We start from the raw sequence: 20,474 nt of genomic DNA, 5'->3' as shown, positions 1-20,474 counted from the left end.
GCCATATTATTGTTCAAAAAATGCCTTCTGATTAAAGGTTATTTGATTTTATTTGATTGAATTGATTCCTTTTAATTAAAGCATTGCAATGAAATCCGGAAAACAATAATAATCTGAAAACATGAGAACAAAAATAAAACTGATTTCGTATGGCCCTAGAAATTTTATTTGTTGAATATTAAAAGGAAATGTTAAATTATATCATTTTCATGATTTCAATTAATTATACATGCTTTTTGATTACTTAAATTGTATTTAACCATTACAACTGAATCTAGAAAAAAAATAATTTGGCAAACAATAAAACGGAAATTGGGAAAAAACAAGAAACACGAGGGATTTCATAGGGCCCTACACCTGAGTGCTGGGAGACAGATTCCCTGCCGTCACGGTCAGTCGGAGGCCTACAGCGGCCCAAAGATAGCAAGAGTAAAACGCCAATCAAAGTATCACTCTCTAATACTTAGGCTCTCTCTCTGAGACGATTCCCCTCACTGAACAGGATTCTCAAACTCTCTTATCCTCACAGATCAGCTGAATCAAACTGAGTGAACTAAAAGTGAACTGGATGTTCCAGTGTGAATCACAGACTTGGCACATTCTGGCTATATCTGTGGAAACAATTCTGTCTCACAGGATGGTGCAACACAAGTTTAAGCTCCATCAACAGAATCTATAACATTTCAGTGATCACCACAGAAAATAATTTTGCTAGTTTGAAAAATAAATAAATAAATAAAATAAAATAAAATGGTGATTGCAGTAACACTGGAAATCCTGTGTGTGGAGTATGCTCCAAGCAAAATGTGTTTAACAGGTGGTATCCTTGCAGGTAACCATTCTTACATGGTCATGACATGAGTTAAGACTGGAAATAATTATGTAGATAGTAACAAGGAAATTTTAATGCTAGACTTAAGTTACCAAGTATAAACTTTTGTGGGCATATTTAAAAAATGATGTACATTTAAATGTTTACTTGCCTTGCCCTATATAGACTATCAGTGTAAGTAATTTTAACTTGTAACTTGGAGCCAGAACATTCAATGTCATGTACTCTAAAAACAATACTTAAAGGGAGAGTTCACCCAAAAATGAAAACTCACCCTCATTCCGAACTAATGAGTTTGTTCTTGAGTGTCAAGGGAGTTTGTCTGATATATTTATGTGTTGTGCTCCATGTAGTGTGTTCAAAGTTTAGATGTGATCTGTTTATCATGTGTCTCGAAAAAACACTTGGATTAAACCGCTCGATTTATATGGATTACATCCATATATGCTCACCTAAAGGATTATAGGTACACCATACTAATACTGTGTTTGACCCCCTTTCGCCTTCAGAACTGCCTTAATTCTACGTGGCATTGATTCAACAAGGTGCTGAAAGCATTCTTTAGAAATGTTGGCCCATATTGATAGGATAGCATCTTGCAGTTGATAGAGATTTGAGGAATGCAAATCCAGGGCACGAAGCTCCCGTTCCACCACATTCCAAAGATGCTTTATTGGGTTGAGATCTGGTGACTGTGGCGGCCATTTTAGTACAGTCAACTCATTGCCATGTTCAAGAAACCAATTTGAAATGATTCGAGCTTTGTGACATGGTGGAAGTAGCCATCAGAGGATGGGGACATGGTGGCCATAAAGGGATGGACATGGTCAGAAACAATGCTCAGGTAGGCCGTGGCATTTAAACGATGCCCAATTGGCACTAAGGGGCCTAAAGTGTGCCAAGAAAACATCCCTCACACCATTACACCACCACCACCAGCCTGCACAGTGGTAACAAGGCATGATGGATCCATGTTCTCATTCTGTTTACACCAAATTCTGACTCTACCATCTCAATGTCTCATTAGAAATCGAGACTTGTCAGACCAGGCAACATTTTTCCAGTCTTCAACTGTCCAATTTTGGTGAGCTCTTGCAAATTGTAGCCTCTTTTTCCTATTTGTAGTGGAGATGAGTGGTACCCGGCGGGGTCTTCTGCTGTTGTAGCCCATCCGCCTCAAGGTTGTGTGTGTTGTGTCTTCTTCACAAATGCTTTGCTGCATACCTCGGTTGTAACGAGTGGTTATTTCAGTCAAAGTTGCTCTTCTATCAGCTTGAATCAGTCGGCCCATTCTCCTCTGACCTCTGGCATCAACAAGGCATTTTCGCCCACAGGACTGCCGCATACTGGATGTTTTTCCCTTTTCACACCATTCTTACTAACTGAGCAGACAGTGAAATACTCAGACCGGCCCGTCTGGCACCAACCACCATGCCACGCTCAAAATTGCTTAAATCCCCTTTCTTTCCCATTCTGACATTCAGTTTGGAGTTCAGGAGATCGTCTTGACCAGGACCACACCCCTAAATGCATTGAAGCAACTGCCATGTGATTGGTTGATTAGATAATTGCATTAATGAGAAATTGAACAGGTTTTCCTAATAATCCTTTAGGTGAGTGTACTTTTTGAAGTTTTCTTCATTAGTGTTAAATTAAAGTCTTTCCCCTTTGGAATGACATGAGCGTGAGCAATTGATGACAAAATGTTCATTTTTGGGTGAACTATTCCTTTAACACACAGGTTGTCATGGAGTCCCAGAAAGCGTGAAGCATGTGGCAATATGTTAAAATGATGCTATTTTTGCTTTATGAATTCAACAAATTGTAATGTTTTTTCTTGACTCAGTATTCCTCAGTAAGCATGAGAATGCTGGTGGGTAAATGCACTTTTTGGGGCTTCATGGCATACAGAGATAAAGTTCTGGGCTATACTACAGAAACTTCCTATCTTGAGATTTGAAAAAGTTCTGCTTCTTAATTTAAACTACTACGGTTAGTAACCAGATGTTTCTGTAATACAGCCCCTGATATCTTACTGTAAATCAATATAAGGACTGTGCCATTGTGAATGGAAGTCTTACCCTCGCAAACTGGATTGCAAAAAGTTTCTTGTACTTTGGGTCCATGAGTAGGCTGCTCATAAAGAGCTGGTGGTAAACATTTCTCGCTCCTGCAGGAAACACAATGTTAGGTACAGCATAAGCTTAACTGGGCGAATCTCACAAAACAAGGCAAGAACATCTCTTTACATATTTTATTTAATTACTATGTTATGTTATTATTATATAATGTACATAGTACATGTAATATGTATAACAAGGTCACTGTAAACTACTAGAGTGTCCCCCAAATTGCATTTTGATTTAAGGCAATTGAAATTATCAATTTATGATCATAATTACAAAAACAATTAATCACATCTCTCTGACTTTTATTTCAGAAGCATCATATAAACTGCATTCTCTAGAATAAATTATTCAATAACAAATACATTTTTTAATAGTCACTTGTCACCACTTAGAGGCGAAACAATGCAATCGATAAATGCATTATTTTAAGCGGCAAGTTTCTATCGAAAGCTGATTTACTCTATTTTGATCGATGTCGTAGACATCAGTGTTTATATATGAAGAGTTCAGATGCAAAAGCCTCTAAATGCCATTTGAAATTTTCTTCTTTAATGAGTTCAGTAATTTCACTTAAATGGCAATGATAATTACCTATTAATTGTTATTTAAGTGAAATTAATGAAATAAAATATACAAGTTTGATAAAAATCATCATTAAAGAAGAAAATTTCAAATGGCATTTAGAGGCTTTTGCATCTGAACTCTTCATATGAACTTTTATCCAAGTACTTCTATGATAATTTTAACTATTGTATCACAGAAATAATGATACTATGAAGTTGAAAAGACTGTTTGTGAAGCTGTTTCATGACGGCTCTCTCTGGGTCAGCGACAACACAGATGTGAATGTTGCGATATGATTTGTCAAAGGTTTGATAGACAGATGAAATCGTAGGTGTTTAAATCGAGATCAGTCTTTTAAAGATGTCTAATCTCTCTCTCTGCATATGAGGAGCGCGAGGGCTTTTCTGTGCATTCAGTCTCACGTCACGATCACGCGTCCACTTGAGATATTACGTCACTTTAACACTCAAAGACGACGACACATTTCATCCTCTGTTGGAACAATAGATGCCAACTTCCAACATGACATCATGACTTTTGCGTAAACATACACGCCACTTTCGAGTCAGGTGGCGTGTTATCTCTACGCATTTTGATCTATCCGCTTGTATGCGCGTGTGTACGCCATTAACGTCCGCGTCATTCCGCGTGTCTGAACACTCCAGACATAAATGCCATTAACCCCAGTGACGGTTAAGTTTAGGGATGGGGTTGAGGTAAGTCATATCTTTTTTTACCTAGGATGGTAAGGGAACAGTCATAAATGCCATTAACCCCAGTGACGGTTAGGTTTAGGGACGGGGTTGAGGTAAGTCATATATTTATATAACGTTAAGTCAACGGCGTTCATAAACACGCTGAAAGGCGATTATGCGTCTTGATAGCACGCCAAAAATGGAAATATGAATTGGCGTGGCATACACACGCTACTTCATGAGATCAGTCTGCAACTTCGGTCAAACTCGTCTAGAAGCAAAGACAAAAATAAAGATATTGAATTTATATTAATATCGATTCTGGAATAAAAAATGAGATTTTAGAATCGTAAAAAAAAAGAAAAAGAAAAGAAAATCGCGATAGCTAGGTGATTTGATTTTTTCTCCCAGCCCTAGTAGTCATGTGATTCACTGTGCTCTGTGTTTCTGCAGGACTGCATTATCTTAGGAGAGCTGATGTCAGCACAAACACATTCACTCACCTTTCCACATCTTGGAGTCACAGAGCATGAGTGTGTCCACTAGAGAAGAGTTCTCTCCCTCCGGCCCATGCTGCAGTCCCACCTGACACAGGATCCTCCTCAGAGCATCTGCTGGGCGACAGAAACACACTCAGGCACTGACTCACTACAGCAGATGCAAACGCTGACTCAGAACACACTGCTCTATTAAACACGGGAAACTGATGGTGGCTTTTGAAAAACTTGAAAACAAAAAATACAGCTGTGAAATCCAAATGTATGCTAATTGCTAAATGGAGGACATTAGAAAGTTTGGTTTTGCACAAGACAAAGCAGAAATGTAATATGACTTCTACAGAAGTGATTAAAAGGAAAGGGAAACAACAATAGAGAGGAAATGAGACAGACCTGAGTATCTGATGATTTGTCCGAGCCAGTTGAGAGCTTTGAGCGCAAAACACTGATGAGCCACTATAGAGGAGTGCATGACCTGAACACGCAGAGGTTTCGTCTGACGACTCGTGTTCCTCTGCAAAACATGCGTTCGCCAACAAACTACATTTACAAGAACAATTAATGGTGCTAAAGTGTTGTGAATAGTTGCCAAAGTGTGGCTATGAAGTTGCTATAGTGTGCCGGGTGGTTTTAAACTAAGCCCAACCCAAGTCTACAGAAGTCTATGGGATTTATTTCCACTTGTTTTATTATCTGACAGCTTCCAGAAGTAATAGCACATCTTTTCTCCACAAGCCACATGATTTGAGGCATCACCCATGCCGGTAGCACAAACAACACGGGACGTTTAACACATGGACAAATCCCCTTTGACCGATAGTAAAAATGAATTATTTACAGAAAAAGTGAAACCAAAATTAAAGTTTTCATTTGATTTAGCTGAAAACAGAAAATGGTTCTAGAAAAAAAAAGTTAAAAATCAACATCGACCGTATTTAATAATGAACACTCAAATAATTGAAATGGTACAAGACAATATTATATCAACTTGTTCAGGATATAATTACGATTTTCTCCAATCCATTAAAATAAACAATTAAACTGGATATAATAAAATGCTTTCATAAAAGATTTATTCAAACAAGAGCTATATTAAATAATGAAGACATCACTAACTGAATAAGTAAAAATATGATGAATATGTATTATAGTGCAAATATATATCAAAATGCTCCTTTCGTGGCCTTCAAACCGTATTCACTTTATAGCCCTTAATTCTGTAATTGTGGACAAATGTGGGCACAGAGGACTCTCTAATGTTATATCACTGTCTTCAACAAAGTTTTGTCAATCCATTTACGGTGTTTTTTATTTATTTTGGGGGTATTTTTTGAATTTATTTAATTCAAAAAGTACCATATTTTCTATGTAAATTATGCTTATTTTTATGTTTTTTTTTTTTAACTACACTAAAATATCATTCCAATAAGTTCTTAGAGCTAAAACCTAAAGATGAAGTGACTTTGCTGTCACCTGGTGTCTTATTTTGGCTTATTTTAGACTGCCCTAAATTACCGGTACAGTTTTTTTTCCCATTCATTTCTATGGGTGCCCTTTTTTGAGTTGTTGTTTTTTTTTTCACCCACTTAACATTGTTGAATTGAGTCAAAATAAAAATTGTGTGTGTTCAGGAGGCAAACGTAGGAAAAGTAGCCAAGTCTTGTACCGCTCAGATAATGGGAAGTATTTTTTTAAAATAATCAAAACTATTTTGCCCACATTTGTCCAGAATACGGTTTTAGGGTTAAAGAGTGTTTTCTATTTTTCTAGTTGGCTATAAAGCCATGGACATTGAATGGCTTTATTAGAGGGATACTCCACTTTTTTGGAAATAGGCTCATTTTGCTGCCGATTTTCTGATATTTAGAAGAATGTCAGTAACCAGACAGTTTCTGGTCTCATTGACTTCCATAGTATATTTTTTTCCTACTATGGAAGTCAATGAGACCAGAAACTCTCTGGTTACTGATATTCTTCTAAATATCAGAAAATCGGCTGAATGGATTCGAAAATGGTAAAAACCCAACTGTTTAACTCTGGGGGAGTTGTAAAATAAGCCTGTAAAATTAGCTTTTTTTGAAATTTTTCCAAAAAAAGGGGGAGTATCCCTTTAAGGTAAATGAAACATTACATTACAAGATGTTTTACTGATGTCTCGTCACAGTTGAAACTGATTGAGTGATTAAATGAGACATGTCAAGGTGTACTGTTTCTTTCAACGTACCTTCTGATGTTCATTCATGTGATCTAACTAGTAGTAAAGAGGAAGAGATGATTGGTTGACGTGCCACTTGAACTGAAGCGAGCATCAAATGCTATTTATTGTATGGATTTGGGGATAAATCTGTCAGATATGTAAGCTGACACTTTTTGGCGAAATTAATGCATCAATAGCGATGTTTGTCTAAACAAACACAACTAACAATCTTGTTTGTGAACCCATGTGTCATAGCCTGGTGCTGAAATGATAGGGAAATAGAAACTTAAATGAAGCTAACAAGAAAAAGTTCTCAGTTAAAAGAGTAAAAACCCAAACGATTTTCACATCTGAGGCAAACTGATGAGATTTGTGATTGCAGAAAACTTACCACAATGATAGATTTGGCCTGCTCACAAAACTGAAAGTCCCCAAAGCGAACAGACTTCCTGCCCTGAATACGGTGAACAGAAGCAATCAGTGAACAAAAGCAAGAGCCTTAAGCCTGAATTGAAATAACAGCCGGTTAAGCTGGCACTTACATCTCTGTCCACGGTGGTGGCGAAACTGACGGCCTCTTTCTGAGTGCAGTTCACAGCTTTCTGTAGTGTGTAGATGACCTGCTCGTACGTGTGGACCTCATCATTGAACAGCATGCAGTAGTACGTGTCTCCACGGGCCCTTCACAAGAAAATAAGCAGGTTACACATCTCCTAATATACTAACATCCAGCTCTCAAAAACATCAAATGCATGATGGATGATCATGAGGGTCTAGAACGGGTTTTTCTCCCACGCAAATGTTAAAAATGGTGTCTTCTGAACATTTAAGGGACATGTCATCACATGACTTCAAGCGATGAGTGATTATATATCTCACGGTGGCTCGAGGCCTTCAGGCAGCTCGTCTTCTTTGTCCCAGGTGAGCATGTCCACAGCATATTTGAGAATGATGGCAAAAACATTATACGTGCGAGCGATCATCTCAGCAGACAGATTAGCCAACGGATCCTGCCAAACAAGATGGGTTGTTATAGTCAACTAAAACAATTAAAAATAATTTTCAGCAATTAAAATAAAAGCTGAAATGAAATTAGAAATGAGAACTGAAATAAGTTGTTCTAAACTGACTAGAACTGAAATAAAAATTCATTAAAGACATATATTAGAGTACAACTACAATACTAATGTTTATGGCCATCTTCATTTCTGTGCTTTCCAACATTAAATTAAAGAGCTTATGTCTCTTTTGTTGACAACATTTCTCATAACAAATCATATAAGATGGTAACTTGGCGCATGTTGTTTTTAAAATGCTTGACCCAAGCTTACAGTACTTGCGGAGTTTTGATGGACAAACCGTGATACAGAAGCAACCAACGCATGAAATAATGGTATTAGAAATGCCGTTTGTGGTAATTTCAGCATCCATAAAGTCAGATTAACACAGTTCATGTGGGTCCCAGGCTGAAAAACACAGAAATCACACCCCTGATGACTTTGATGACGTGTGGTTCCATTAATGGACCTTGGAATTGGGATCATTAAATGCCTCATTATTCCCGTCCCTCCTGCTAAGACTGTGACGGAGGAAGAGGTTTGTGTTTTTAATGCCATTCCAGCTTCTGTGGCTATTTTCATGGCGAGTAAAAATCATAGTAAAACTACATCAGTTATTTTTGTCAAAAACTCAAACTATATTTGGTTTAACTTTGTTAAATTTCTTCAAAAGAGTTAACCCTCAGGTGCTCTTCGTTTCGGAGTCACACTTGTTATCTTCCCGGTCAAAAGTGACCGGACACCTAAAAATGAAACTTTCTCCATCCCAGTAAAACCAATGAAATTTATTTTTGTTCTATAATATTTATTCTTTTTAATTTAGTATTTTGAGACAATTTAAATGAATTTATTAATATTTATGGTTTATTTTTGCCATAGAAAAATATATATTATTTTCTATATATATATTATTTTCTTCAAAAAAATATTAATGCAGTATTTTAGTTTAATATAGAGTCTAGGCCTTCAGAAAAAAAAACATTTTTTGAAGAAAATTAGCACCATCTGGTTACAGTATAGAGAAAAAGCGTAGAATCATGGTGTAACCACTTGATGGCATGTACAGCTCTCTATTGAGAGGCATGTGAATTCCCCAGCTGTTTATGAACACATTTTTGTTGTTGTTGTTGGTGGATTTGTATATATAGTTGAAACAATCTCAAAAACTATTTCTTATAAAAAAAAAGACAAAAAACAAACACAATTTTTTTTTCTTTTTTTTTTTTTTTTTTACAATTTCCCATTCATTTCCTATGGGGTCATTTTTGACCAAAGAACACAAGTGTGACTATTTTTTTAAGACCACTTAGCATGCTCAGATCATGACCTCAATTTTTTTGTGTGTTCACATACATGATGCCATAAAAGTCACCAAGTTTCGTAACATCACGATGAAGCTGTGATTTTTAAAAATTCAAAACATACTTTTTGTAATCAAAATTTATTGGTGTGTATGTGTATAAAAGTGTGTGTGTGTGTGTGTGTGTGTGTTGGTGGGTGTGTCTGTTTTGCACTCTAGATGTTGTAGAGTGTCACCCCTTTCTTGCGGTGTACTTTTTTTTTTAGAATTGTGGCCGATTTGTAGATTGTACATACAAAAATTCAGAGAATTTTTTTTTGTATCAATTTCCCATTCATTTCCTATGGGTTGTCATTTTTGACAGAAGAGCAAAAGTGTGACTCATTTTTTTACGACCACTTAAATTGCTCGAATCATGACCTCAATTTTTTTGTGTGTTTACATACCCAATGCCATAAAAGTCACCAAGTTTCGTAATTTTCTGAAGAAGCTGTGATTTTTAAATATTCAAAACAGATTTCTTTAATCACAATTTATTGGTGTTTTTGTGTATAAAAGTGTGTGTGTATGTGTGTGCGTAGGGGTGGGTATGTCTGTTTTGCACTCTTGATGTTTTACAGTGTCACCCCTTCAATGCTGAGCACTTTTTTTCTGCATCGTGGCCGATTTGTAGATTGTACACACAAAAATTCTCAAAGTTTGTGTTTTTGTCAATTTCCCATTCATTTCCTATGGTCGGTCATTTTTGACCGAAGAGCACAAGTGTGACTATTTTTTTTACGACCACTTAGCCTGCTCGGATCATGACCTCAATTTTTTTGTGTGTTCACATACCCAATGGAATAAAAGTCACCAAGTTTCGTAACATTCCGATGAAGCTGTGATTTTTAACATTTCAAAACATTAATTTTTTCGGTCAGAAATGACCGAAGAGCACCTGAGGGTTAACTGAATAATAAAAAAAAAAGGTTTCTCACAGGTTTAAAACCAGCACAATCTAATAAAACATGTTTCAAGGATAAAGAGTTGACAGAATATTTTGTTGGTTCTTCTCCTAAGTATTAAAAACGTGTGTCGTCCGGGAATGGCCTTTTCTACAACGGGTACACGGAGGAAGAGGCGTCTTACCTTCTGGGAACAGTCACTGATATTGGGCTCGTGTTTCTGACAGTAAGGGCCCTTCTTCCAGGCCTCTGTGTCGCCACAGTCACAAAAGCCTCCTCCTCCTGACGTGGTCATCTACAGGGAGCACAAATACGGCAGCACATGATCTCAAGTCTCCTATATCTGTATCTTATAAACAATAGACCTGTCATCGGCATGAAGTCATGAACCGACCTGCAACACACATGGCGCGGTCTGCTCTAGTGTTCCTTAAACACTTTTTTAACATCCTATAAAGCCTGCTGTATTGCATTTGCTATTTAAATTTCTATGGCCTCTAAATGATCAACATGATCAAAAATGTTTTGAAAAACCTGTTGCGCACAATCTACTACACGCCTTCTGTCATCTGATGGATACTTTATAAAGAGTAAAAGGCCTTTTAGTATAATTGTTAAAACATCCCACTTCAAATCATGGTTCATGTGTCTTTTTTCTGAGAGCCATTTTGATCAGCTGGTGATTTCTGTATGAAGATATCTCATTTCAAACAAAATGGTTACAAAATAGGGATGCACGATATATCGGCCACCATATCGGTATTGGCCGATATTTGTTAATTTTTATGTTATCGTTATCGGCCCGATAATAAAATTTGGCTGATATATTAAAGCTGAGAAATAATAAATTATTTCCTTCAACACTTGACACCTGAGACAATTAAGATGTGCACTGTTCAACATGATTGATCTTAATTGCTTGAAATATGATTGGAATCAAAAAGGAAAATATAGTTAAGTGCAAAATGTGCTGTCATATCGGCTACATGAAATTATAGTGAGAACATTATAATTGTGTTAGGGAACTGATTTTAATTTTGAGACTTTTGTTTTTGCAATCAGGCTTTCAAAAATTAGATTTATCGGCCGATATATCGGTTATCGGCTTTCAAATATAAAGAATTATCATTATCGGTATTGGCCAAAATGTTCATTTCGGTGCATCCCTATAACAAAAATCAGTCAAAGGTAAAACTGAAACAGTCCTTAAATTATAGGACAGTTAACCTGTTAACTGTCACCCCCCCTTTTTTGAATAGACATGAAAATGCACATTTCGAACTTAAATGGTTGTAATTCAAGAATGCTTTGGAATATAGACATATGATTGGTCTTGTTTTAAAGAAGACATTTGGCAGATTTTTGTAGAAGTGAAATAAATTAAGAAAGTGAAACAGAAAAAAAGTTATTGAGGTTTGAGTTTATGGAAATGTACAATGCAACAATATTAATTATTCATATTTTACATAAAATATATATTTTCTAAAATGGCAGAAAAATCAAAGCCAAAAATCTGAACAAGTTGTGTTTCAAATCTTAGGTTGATATCTCAAAAAATGAGCTTTCAGTAAGATTTTGTTTGAGCGCAGTACCAAACTTTTTCACTAGGGCACAACCAGACTCCATTACTGCCCATATAAGGGCGCCTGCATTTCCATTCGTGTTTTGAGTGATATGAACCATTATTTTCACAATTTTCATACAATTTCTGAAGTAGAGATCCTATTCAGAAGTAGCATGGGAAGTTTGGCAGATTTTGAAATGAATTGAACCTCTAAGAAACATACAAAGAACACGCATGTAAGTCATAGCTAGCTGCCACGTCACAAATGGTGAATTTATTATTTTTTTCTTGATATTTCAAACTTTTCAGACCTTTTTTTTCCAAAATAATTGAATGGATTCTATCTTTTGAACTTTTGGCATGAAAACAAACTGAGGTATCTACCATTTTTTCATGATTTTTCATGTTTACTGCTATTTTAAAATAGAGGTCTGAACACGCCTTATGAGTATGAAAATATTCTTGTTTTATATTGATAAATTATGGCTCCTCTGTAATATATTTTGAAAATCAGTCACCAAATATGGAAACTAGAGATTGTAAGCTTTCAAATGATATATAGTTTGTCAATATTATTTAAGGTATTTACTAAGATATTATTGTTTTAAAAATATAGTGGCAAACGTCCCACAGGTGGGACGTTTGCCACTATATTTTTAAAACAATAATATCTTAGTAAATACCTGACAGTTAACTGTGTTTGATTGATTTCTCTTCATAGCCCCATCAGTCCTGTAACCTTTACAAAGAAATGAGTCACAGCCCTCAGTTTTAAATGCTAAAGAAAGTTCATAAAAATCTTTACAGTGGACAGGATCTGGACAGGACTTTCTTGTTAGTGCAGACGGGTCCCTACACTTGGTTTTTGACACTTTCTCTGCGACGGTCACACCAACATGCTGACACACCTGAGTGAGATGTTAAAGTGGCCACTGTGCATGTGGTTTCCTCTTACCCTGTAGCGATGCTCTTTGTGAACGCTGCCTAAGAAACACTGCATACACAGCACACAGGTTGGGTCGGCCGCACACTCCCTGATAAGGAGAAAAAATATCAAATGTAAACGACTTAAACAGAAGGATAGCAGCTGTCAAAACCCATGAGCTGCCTACAAACAAACAGGTAGCATAGAGACACGAATGAAAGTTGCAAAATTATGCTGCCATTAAGATTCCTCATGGCATGAATTGTAAATCATTCTGCAACTGAATAGCTCTTACTGCATCCCAATTCGCCTAGTTATACTATGCCCTAAAATTTTGTAATGTTTTTGTGAAGAAAATGCACATAATTTTAAGTGGATAGCAAAAGAGCAGGCAAGCTTTAACATCTACTTCGTCATAATGACAGACCGCTCTGTCACCACTTAAACCGATGTCACAGTTCATTGTAACATTCAATTTAATTTAATTTCTTACAGTATCAGAGAGAAATGTAGCAGCCCAACGTTGATCTGCCAGTCGTGGGTCTTTTTATGCAGAGACTCTTCTTATGTGTTTGCATAATGAGTCATTTAAAAGTTAATAACCAACATGGCATTACAAAAGTTCTAACTTTTCATTTGAAAAGGTTTTTTTAAATGAACAATATTTGAAGGGTACAATAATGTTTTTAATTATTTATTTACTTATCATCATTCAAACAAATTTCATTATTTTTTTAATTAATAAAATTAATTAAAAAACATAAAAATAGTTACAAATGTAGCATTTGGGTTCCTTGCCACTGTTGCTTAGTTGGGGAAACATTTAGCAATATGATTGATTTGTATATACTAGTACTGATAGTATTGGATAAGAAAGTGAACTGAGCTAGAACTGACATCACTGTTTTCTGCAGAGCTGCTTTACAGATGAATTGAACATTTCAGATTTGATTAATTTTACATACTTATTGACTTGAACTTAATCAACAATGAATAAAAAAAAATACACTTTTCTTTTTAGAGATGCTTTAAAGTAGAATTGAAAAACTCTGATATTTTCTGTATTGTATAAAGCGCTGTGAAAATAAAAGTGTTTTGCACACTGATTTTCAGAGCAAACATCAAGAAAGGATTTATTTCAGGAAAAGCCTGAAAAATCATCAACCATATATAAACCATAGGCTATATAATGGTCCTGTCAAGCGATTAATCGCATCCAAAATAAAAGTTTGTGTTTATATAATATATGTGGGTGCATATATATATATATATATATATATATATATATATATATATATATCAGTGATGCGCGGGTTGATCCGAAATGAGCGGGTGCCTGCGGTCACCCGCGGTTACCCGCAGTTACGGGTCATCCAAAAATGTTTTTAATGATATTCGGGTCGCGGTCGGTCGGGTCGTTTGAAAAAAGATGCCAATTAAACATTTGTATTAGTACTAGACACAATCTTTGATGAAATATACAGCCCTACACATTATTGGCTGAATAACTGGCACGAAGATAACACACAAGCTCAGTCTAAACAGTTCTCGGTTCTATTCGAGAACCGCTGTCCCTGTGCGTTCGGTAGTACGCAGTATCTATGCGCAGTATCAGCTGCTCGTGCTCATCACTTCTCTCAACAGTGGCACCAACATGTCTCGGTTCAGTGAACTGTTGGAGTTACTGGAGTAAAATAGAATTCAGGATATTGATTTATTTCGATTCGGAGGCGACTGTCAGGCATGTCTGAAAGTAAGTAACTAACTTGTGGATCAGCACTGACGCAAGACGCGAACTGTTTCGAACGATTCAGTTCGATTTAGTGTAGGTTCAACCGGTTCACTAAAAAGAACTGGTTCAAAAGAACGATTTGTTCACGAACCGGCCATGTCTATGATCACTACAGTCTGCAGAGATGGAGGCGGCAAGAGAAAAGGTGAAGACTGGGGAGTGGAAGCTCCGCAAATACACAAATAGAAAGAGTAAAAGTGTGGGAGACATTTGCTGAAATAATGAAATATGATGACCAAAGTGCTGGCTTTGCCTTTGTTATGTGTAGGCCAGGCCTACGTCTTCTTGCGATGCTGTGTTGTTACACGTCTATGGCCCAATTAACGCTCCAATGAGCATTTACTACTTTTAAAAAATGCGGTCAGGAAGCGGGTCGGGTACAATATTTTTTTTACTTTTTTTTGCGGTCCGAGTTGCGGGCGGGTAGTTGAAAACGTCGGTCGGTTGCGGTTTGTTTATACATTGACCCGCGCATCACTGATATATATATATATATATATATATATATATATATATATATATATAAAAATACACACACATGAATGTATATTGAAGAAAAAAAATTATATATAAAATATTAATATTTATACATAATATAAATTATATATAAATCTATATACATAATATACATGAAAATATTTCTTAAATATATACAAGCATGTGTGTGTATTTATATATATATATAAAATAATTATACACAGTGCACCCACATAAATTATGTAAACACAAACTTTTATTTTGGATGCAATTAATCGCGATTACTCGTTTGACAGCCCTACTATAAAATGTGTTATTAGTAGGGCTGGGCGATATATCGAGTATGTACGATGTATCGTTATATTTTTTTAAACGATATGGAATGAGGCAATACCGTTTATATCGATACAGTAGTTTGATATGAGCACATCTGAAAAATAGCGGAGGTTGCAGTGTGAGCTGCTGCAGTGAAAGTAGCAAGGCTACGTAGTACAATTTGTCCTAAACATGACACAAGCTTATATTAATTGCGTCAAAATCACTTTGATATAGTTAACAAGTTTAAGGCAGCTTGCCGCCCTGTCAAATGCTCTGACAGACACTGTTGCTGACTGACAGATATACTTGCGCTGTTTAATGCGTTTGAGATGTGGTGCTTTCCTCAGTGCTCAACTTACATTTCACATATTCTCCATCTGTAAATGTTAGAAAGTAAAGCAAATATGTCCATTTCACAACAAATATGTCCATGTCAGAAGAGGACGAGCTTCTGCAAGTGAATCTCCGCTAAAATTCATGCTTCCTTGAACGAGCGCCGGCGCGCGCATGCGCGTGAATAGTACTACGTAGTACGCAATAATTCTGACTAAAATAAACATATTGCTAAAATATTTTTTGTTGGAGAAAATAAATGTGCCATATGTGGAATTTTAAATCTACAAGTATATATTTTTAATGAAAGTGAAAGTGATTATAATGGGGTAATCAAATGCAGGCTAATATAATTAGTTTGTGCTTTTGTTTTTGTTTTTATTTTCATTTTTAGTTTAGCTTTTAGTCAATATAAAAACAAAAGCTTTTTGCACATAATATATTGCATAGCCTATATTATATTTGTTTCCATATCCTTCAATATCAACATTGTTTGTAGGATATCATTGGGCCGAATGTGAATATATATATATATATATATATTATTATTTTTTTTTTAAATATAAAGATTTTCTTTATCTAAATAGAAAACGTAGAAAGTACCGAGATATATATCGTATATCGCCATTTGACCAAAAAATATCGAGATATGATTTTTTGGCCATATCGCCCAGCCCTAGTTATTAGTACTGTTATTTATCACCCAGCCCTAGTTGAATGAAGCTCCATTGGCAGCACAAGATGTAGCCTATGTAGACAGCAAAGCAGATCACTAGGGTTTTGGATCAGAGCCAGTAACACATTATATGACAGGATTGTAAAAAGATCTGCACAAATTCTTAGGACGCAAGATATATTTCACACAACATTCACATCAGTCAGATCAGATTCCAGTCTCATAAAGCCGGCGTGATAAAGCATTGGGGATATGTGTGAGCCCTTTCATTTGTTTCTCAAAGAAACAGAGCAGAACAGCACACACTCGTCACCTCCGGCCTCTTAGCCGGCTTAGAGTGATCTTGCCTAAAGGACTTAACCTAACAGCAACCTGACCTAATTCAGCCAAGACTTCCACGTCTGTGGGAACACAGTGACCCACACTATCCCAGGTCAGATGTCTGCAACAGCAATACATGCATGGGGGAAAATAAATAAATACATCTTGATAGACTAGTTTTAATGCCTTTGACATCAAACGAATTGTGAATAACTGTGGGTGCAGACTAGATGAGAATCAACATCCTTCTGTGGGTGGATCAGACAGAGAAGACGATGAGGTTTTGACAGTGTACCTGCAGGAATACGTTGGCTCTCCCACTTTAAACACGTGGCCACAGAGCTGTGAGGGCTGGTTGTTCTGTTCCAGCTTGGCCAATCCCACGGACGGCTCTTCCCCGCACAGGTACCACTCGAGCGGGCCCTGGAGCAGCAGCTGAGCCAGCAGATCCTCGTTCTGGGGGTTCAGGTTGGGGCCCAGGCAGTAGATCTTGGGGACGTAGCAAGCCAAGTGTTGGTACACCTCTTTGGGCAGGTTGCTCACCAGTAGCCATTTCTGTGGACAGATGGGTCAAATATTAGAGACACAAACACACAGGGTTGGGACGATACACCTATCTCCCGATTCGATACTTTTACAATAACGATATTGCGATTAGACCATGGGGAAAAGTTAAATTATAAACTTATAGAACATTTTGCAAGATGAAAACAACACTGGTCCAGAAGCACTTCCTGTTTTTTAACACTACATAAAAGCTGGGATAAAATACAACCAACAGAACATTTAAAACTGAATCAAAAAGTTAAACAAACATCTTTAAGATGTTTTCTTTACATGTGAAATAAAGAAAACAGTTACAAACTGAAACAGGAAGTGCTTCTGGACCAGTGTCGTTTACATCTTGCAAAATGGTCTATACAGACTGTACATGATGTATAAGATGAGTCATATTTACAAAAACAAATCACCACATCCCTCTGACTTTTATTTCAGAAGCATCATATAAACTAAAATCTCTTGAATAAATCTTTCAATAACAAATACATTTTTTAACAGTCACTTGTCACCACTTAGAGGCGAAACAATGTAATCAAAAATGCGCTATTTTATGCTGATAAGTGTTTATATCTGAACTTTTATCCAAGTACTTCTATGATAATTTTAACTATTGTATCACATAAATAATGATACTATGAAGTTGAAAAGACTGTTTGTGAAGCTGTTTCATGACGGCTCTCTCTGGGTCAGCGGCAACACAGATGTGAATGTTGCGATATGATTTGTCAAAGGTTTGATAGACAGATGAAATCGTAGGTGTTTAAATCGAGATCAGTCTTTTAAAGATGTCTTATCTCTCTCTCTCTGCATATGAGGAGCGCGAGGGCTTTTCTGTGCATTCAGTCTCACGTCACGATCACGCGTCCACTTGGGATATTATGTCACTTTAACACTCAAAGACGACGACACATTTCATCATCGGCTGGAACGAAACATGCTAACTTCTGCACTAGATGTTGCCTTGGCTACGGCAGCTCATTGGAACGAATGTGTCAATAGAGCCGCCATCATGGAACAGCGGGGCCCCTCCTCTTTAATACATAAGCGTCAATGTAGGCAACGGACTTACGGAAATAAAATCACCATAAATCGTCCTGAATGCGATTTTCTAGTTGTTTTGGTTAGTTCCAATGGTCAGACATGTATCATTGAGTTCAGAGAAGAAGAAAAAAAAAATTCTTCCTAATTCAGATTTCATTTGTGTGACCATCTAGCCTGACTTCGTCATACTCATTTTCTAATAAGAAAATGAATCTGATACCATTCAGTTGGGCTTTGATTATGAGGCGTGTCTTAACCGAACCAGGAAAAAAAAAAACCTCTGCACTCAATTGGATAATTGGATAGTCGGTAAACCTACAACCAATCAGAGCAACGCAGTAAGTCAACTCCTTTGCATAGCGCAGTTTTCAACTACAGATTCAGAACTTACTTATTTTAGAAGTTAAATAACGATTGTTGCTTCATTCTCCATGAGTGCCACCAAAGGAGAAACCACAACGACCACAGGCTTTTCATTAAGTCCCATCTTCTTAACTTAACAACCGTCAGAGCCAGCTGATAAGTTACACTTTTCCTGAATCATGTTGGAAGGACGCCAAAAATATCTTTCCGATCGACAAATGCCTTGATTGCAGTTCTCTGTTTGTCTATTGTAATTAATGCGCTGTCGATTTATTTCACAACAGACGCGACAGAGGAATTTATACATCTCAATTCTCCAGCTGCAGTCATCTTTGAGGGAAACCAGACAGTTAAGCGCTCTTTGATACCTGTCCATCATCGTATAAAGCCCGCCCTGGCAATTTGATTGCCCCGTTCATTTCTTGTCTGATCATAATTACTCCTCAATGGATCGAGTCCAGACTGAACTTCCCCACCAAAAAAATGTTGTGGCCGGAGTTCAGGCTGGCATCCAGGCTAGTGACCATCCATATGCAGCACAAAAGTCAGAAAATATATGAATTTGAAGTACAGGCGGAGATAGCAGCGTTACCTAGAGCTACTTCCTATGACAAGACCCCTGTTCCAAGATGGCGGCCGTTTTGACGCATGCTTGCGACATCTACGCTGCGTCCGAAATCGAGTACTATGTGAGTAGGTACTATGTTTAAATAAGAACGTACTTCACGACCGTTAAAAAAAGTAGTTCTATATAGTATGAATATGGGTAGTATGAATGAGTCCGGACGTACTACATGCGCCATGTTGTTGTCACAACAGTGCTATAATTTAAAGAGCCCATTCCAGTGACTGCACCAACTTCGCGCTGTTTTTAGTTCTGCTTTCTGTCTTCATCTGCGTTTTTACGTCGTCCGAGCCGACAATCAAGAGGAGGCGTCGGTCAGCTGCTCGCAGATCACGCCCTTTGCGGAATTTCTCAAATAACATTTATTTATCTAATAAATTTTACCTCATAAAACACACACACAACCCCTATGAACAATGACAGATGTTGATTTTTGGCAAGGAAAAAGACATTTATTTGCTTGTGATATTACCATCGATAAATAAACATGAATGAATCAATAGAGATACGCATGTGTATCTCCTAACGTTACAGCCGCGTCTCCGATTTCCACCATTTTCAAATATAACGACGACAACTCTCCCGTGGCATCATGGGATAGTAAAGTGTCCATTGTATGCGCACTTCAGAATCTCGCCAGAAGTAGTAGGTCATATGTGTACTTTTCGCCTACTGTTTTTGTTCTATGATTTCGGACATACTACTCTGCTCGCGTAGTGTTTTTCACATACTATATAGTATTCGATTTCGGACACAGCTCTAGTGCATCTATGACTTTTGTCAACCTCATCCAGAAGCAAGGATGGAAAATAAAGCAATTGCATTTGAATTACTATCGCTTCTGTAATAATAATAAAAATCCGATATCTAGGTGAATCGATTTTTTCTCCTAGCCCTAACACACCACTGTCTGACTCTGAATATGAGAAAAGCAGCCTTTTACTTTAATTTTAAATCTGTGAATAAATTAATTTAGTCAATTAGAGCTACAGTGTGAAAGCAGACACACAGAGATACTAAAACAATGGCAAAAAGATAAACAGATCAGGTGGGCAAAGGCCAGGTTTGGAAAGGAACACTACCAGTAGTCAGTGTTTGACTGCATTGCTGCATCCACTGTTTTATATTTGCATGACCTTACAGGACAACCAGTCATTTATAACATTTCTCAACTAAGTTTATATTTAGCAAGTACTAGGCATAACACAATGTTTGTTCTAGAAGTGTGAGGTTAGAGCTGCACCATTCTGGATGCATTGAGG

At 36.9% G+C, this 20,474-nt stretch overlaps 1 protein-coding gene across 2 annotated transcripts in view; it reads right to left on the bottom strand.

Annotated features, from left to right (window-relative positions):
* The window catches only part of ubr2 (ubiquitin protein ligase E3 component n-recognin 2), a 64,849-nt gene that overhangs the window by 38,768 nt on the left and 5,607 nt on the right, over positions 1-20,474 (bottom strand). For both annotated transcript variants that reach the window (XM_039690443.2, XM_039690445.2), the window contains exons 2-10: positions 16,918-17,177; positions 12,736-12,814; positions 10,401-10,511; positions 7,794-7,924; positions 7,457-7,595; positions 7,306-7,368; positions 5,111-5,231; positions 4,724-4,831; positions 2,914-3,002 (exon numbers count right to left, since the gene is read on the bottom strand). In XM_039690443.2, coding sequence (XP_039546377.2) covers positions 2,914-3,002; positions 4,724-4,831; positions 5,111-5,231; positions 7,306-7,368; positions 7,457-7,595; positions 7,794-7,924; positions 10,401-10,511; positions 12,736-12,814; positions 16,918-17,177 — 1,101 coding nt within the window. The remainder of the gene's footprint in view (positions 1-2,913; positions 3,003-4,723; positions 4,832-5,110; positions 5,232-7,305; positions 7,369-7,456; positions 7,596-7,793; positions 7,925-10,400; positions 10,512-12,735; positions 12,815-16,917; positions 17,178-20,474) is intronic.

This window comes from Pimephales promelas, chromosome 11, assembly GCF_988280905.1.
Source record: "Pimephales promelas chromosome 11, fPimPro1.hap1.1, whole genome shotgun sequence".
NCBI lineage: Eukaryota > Metazoa > Chordata > Actinopteri > Cypriniformes > Leuciscidae > Pimephales > Pimephales promelas.
Note: the sequence above shows the minus strand (reverse complement) of the source record. Positions and strands in the feature narration are given on the sequence as shown.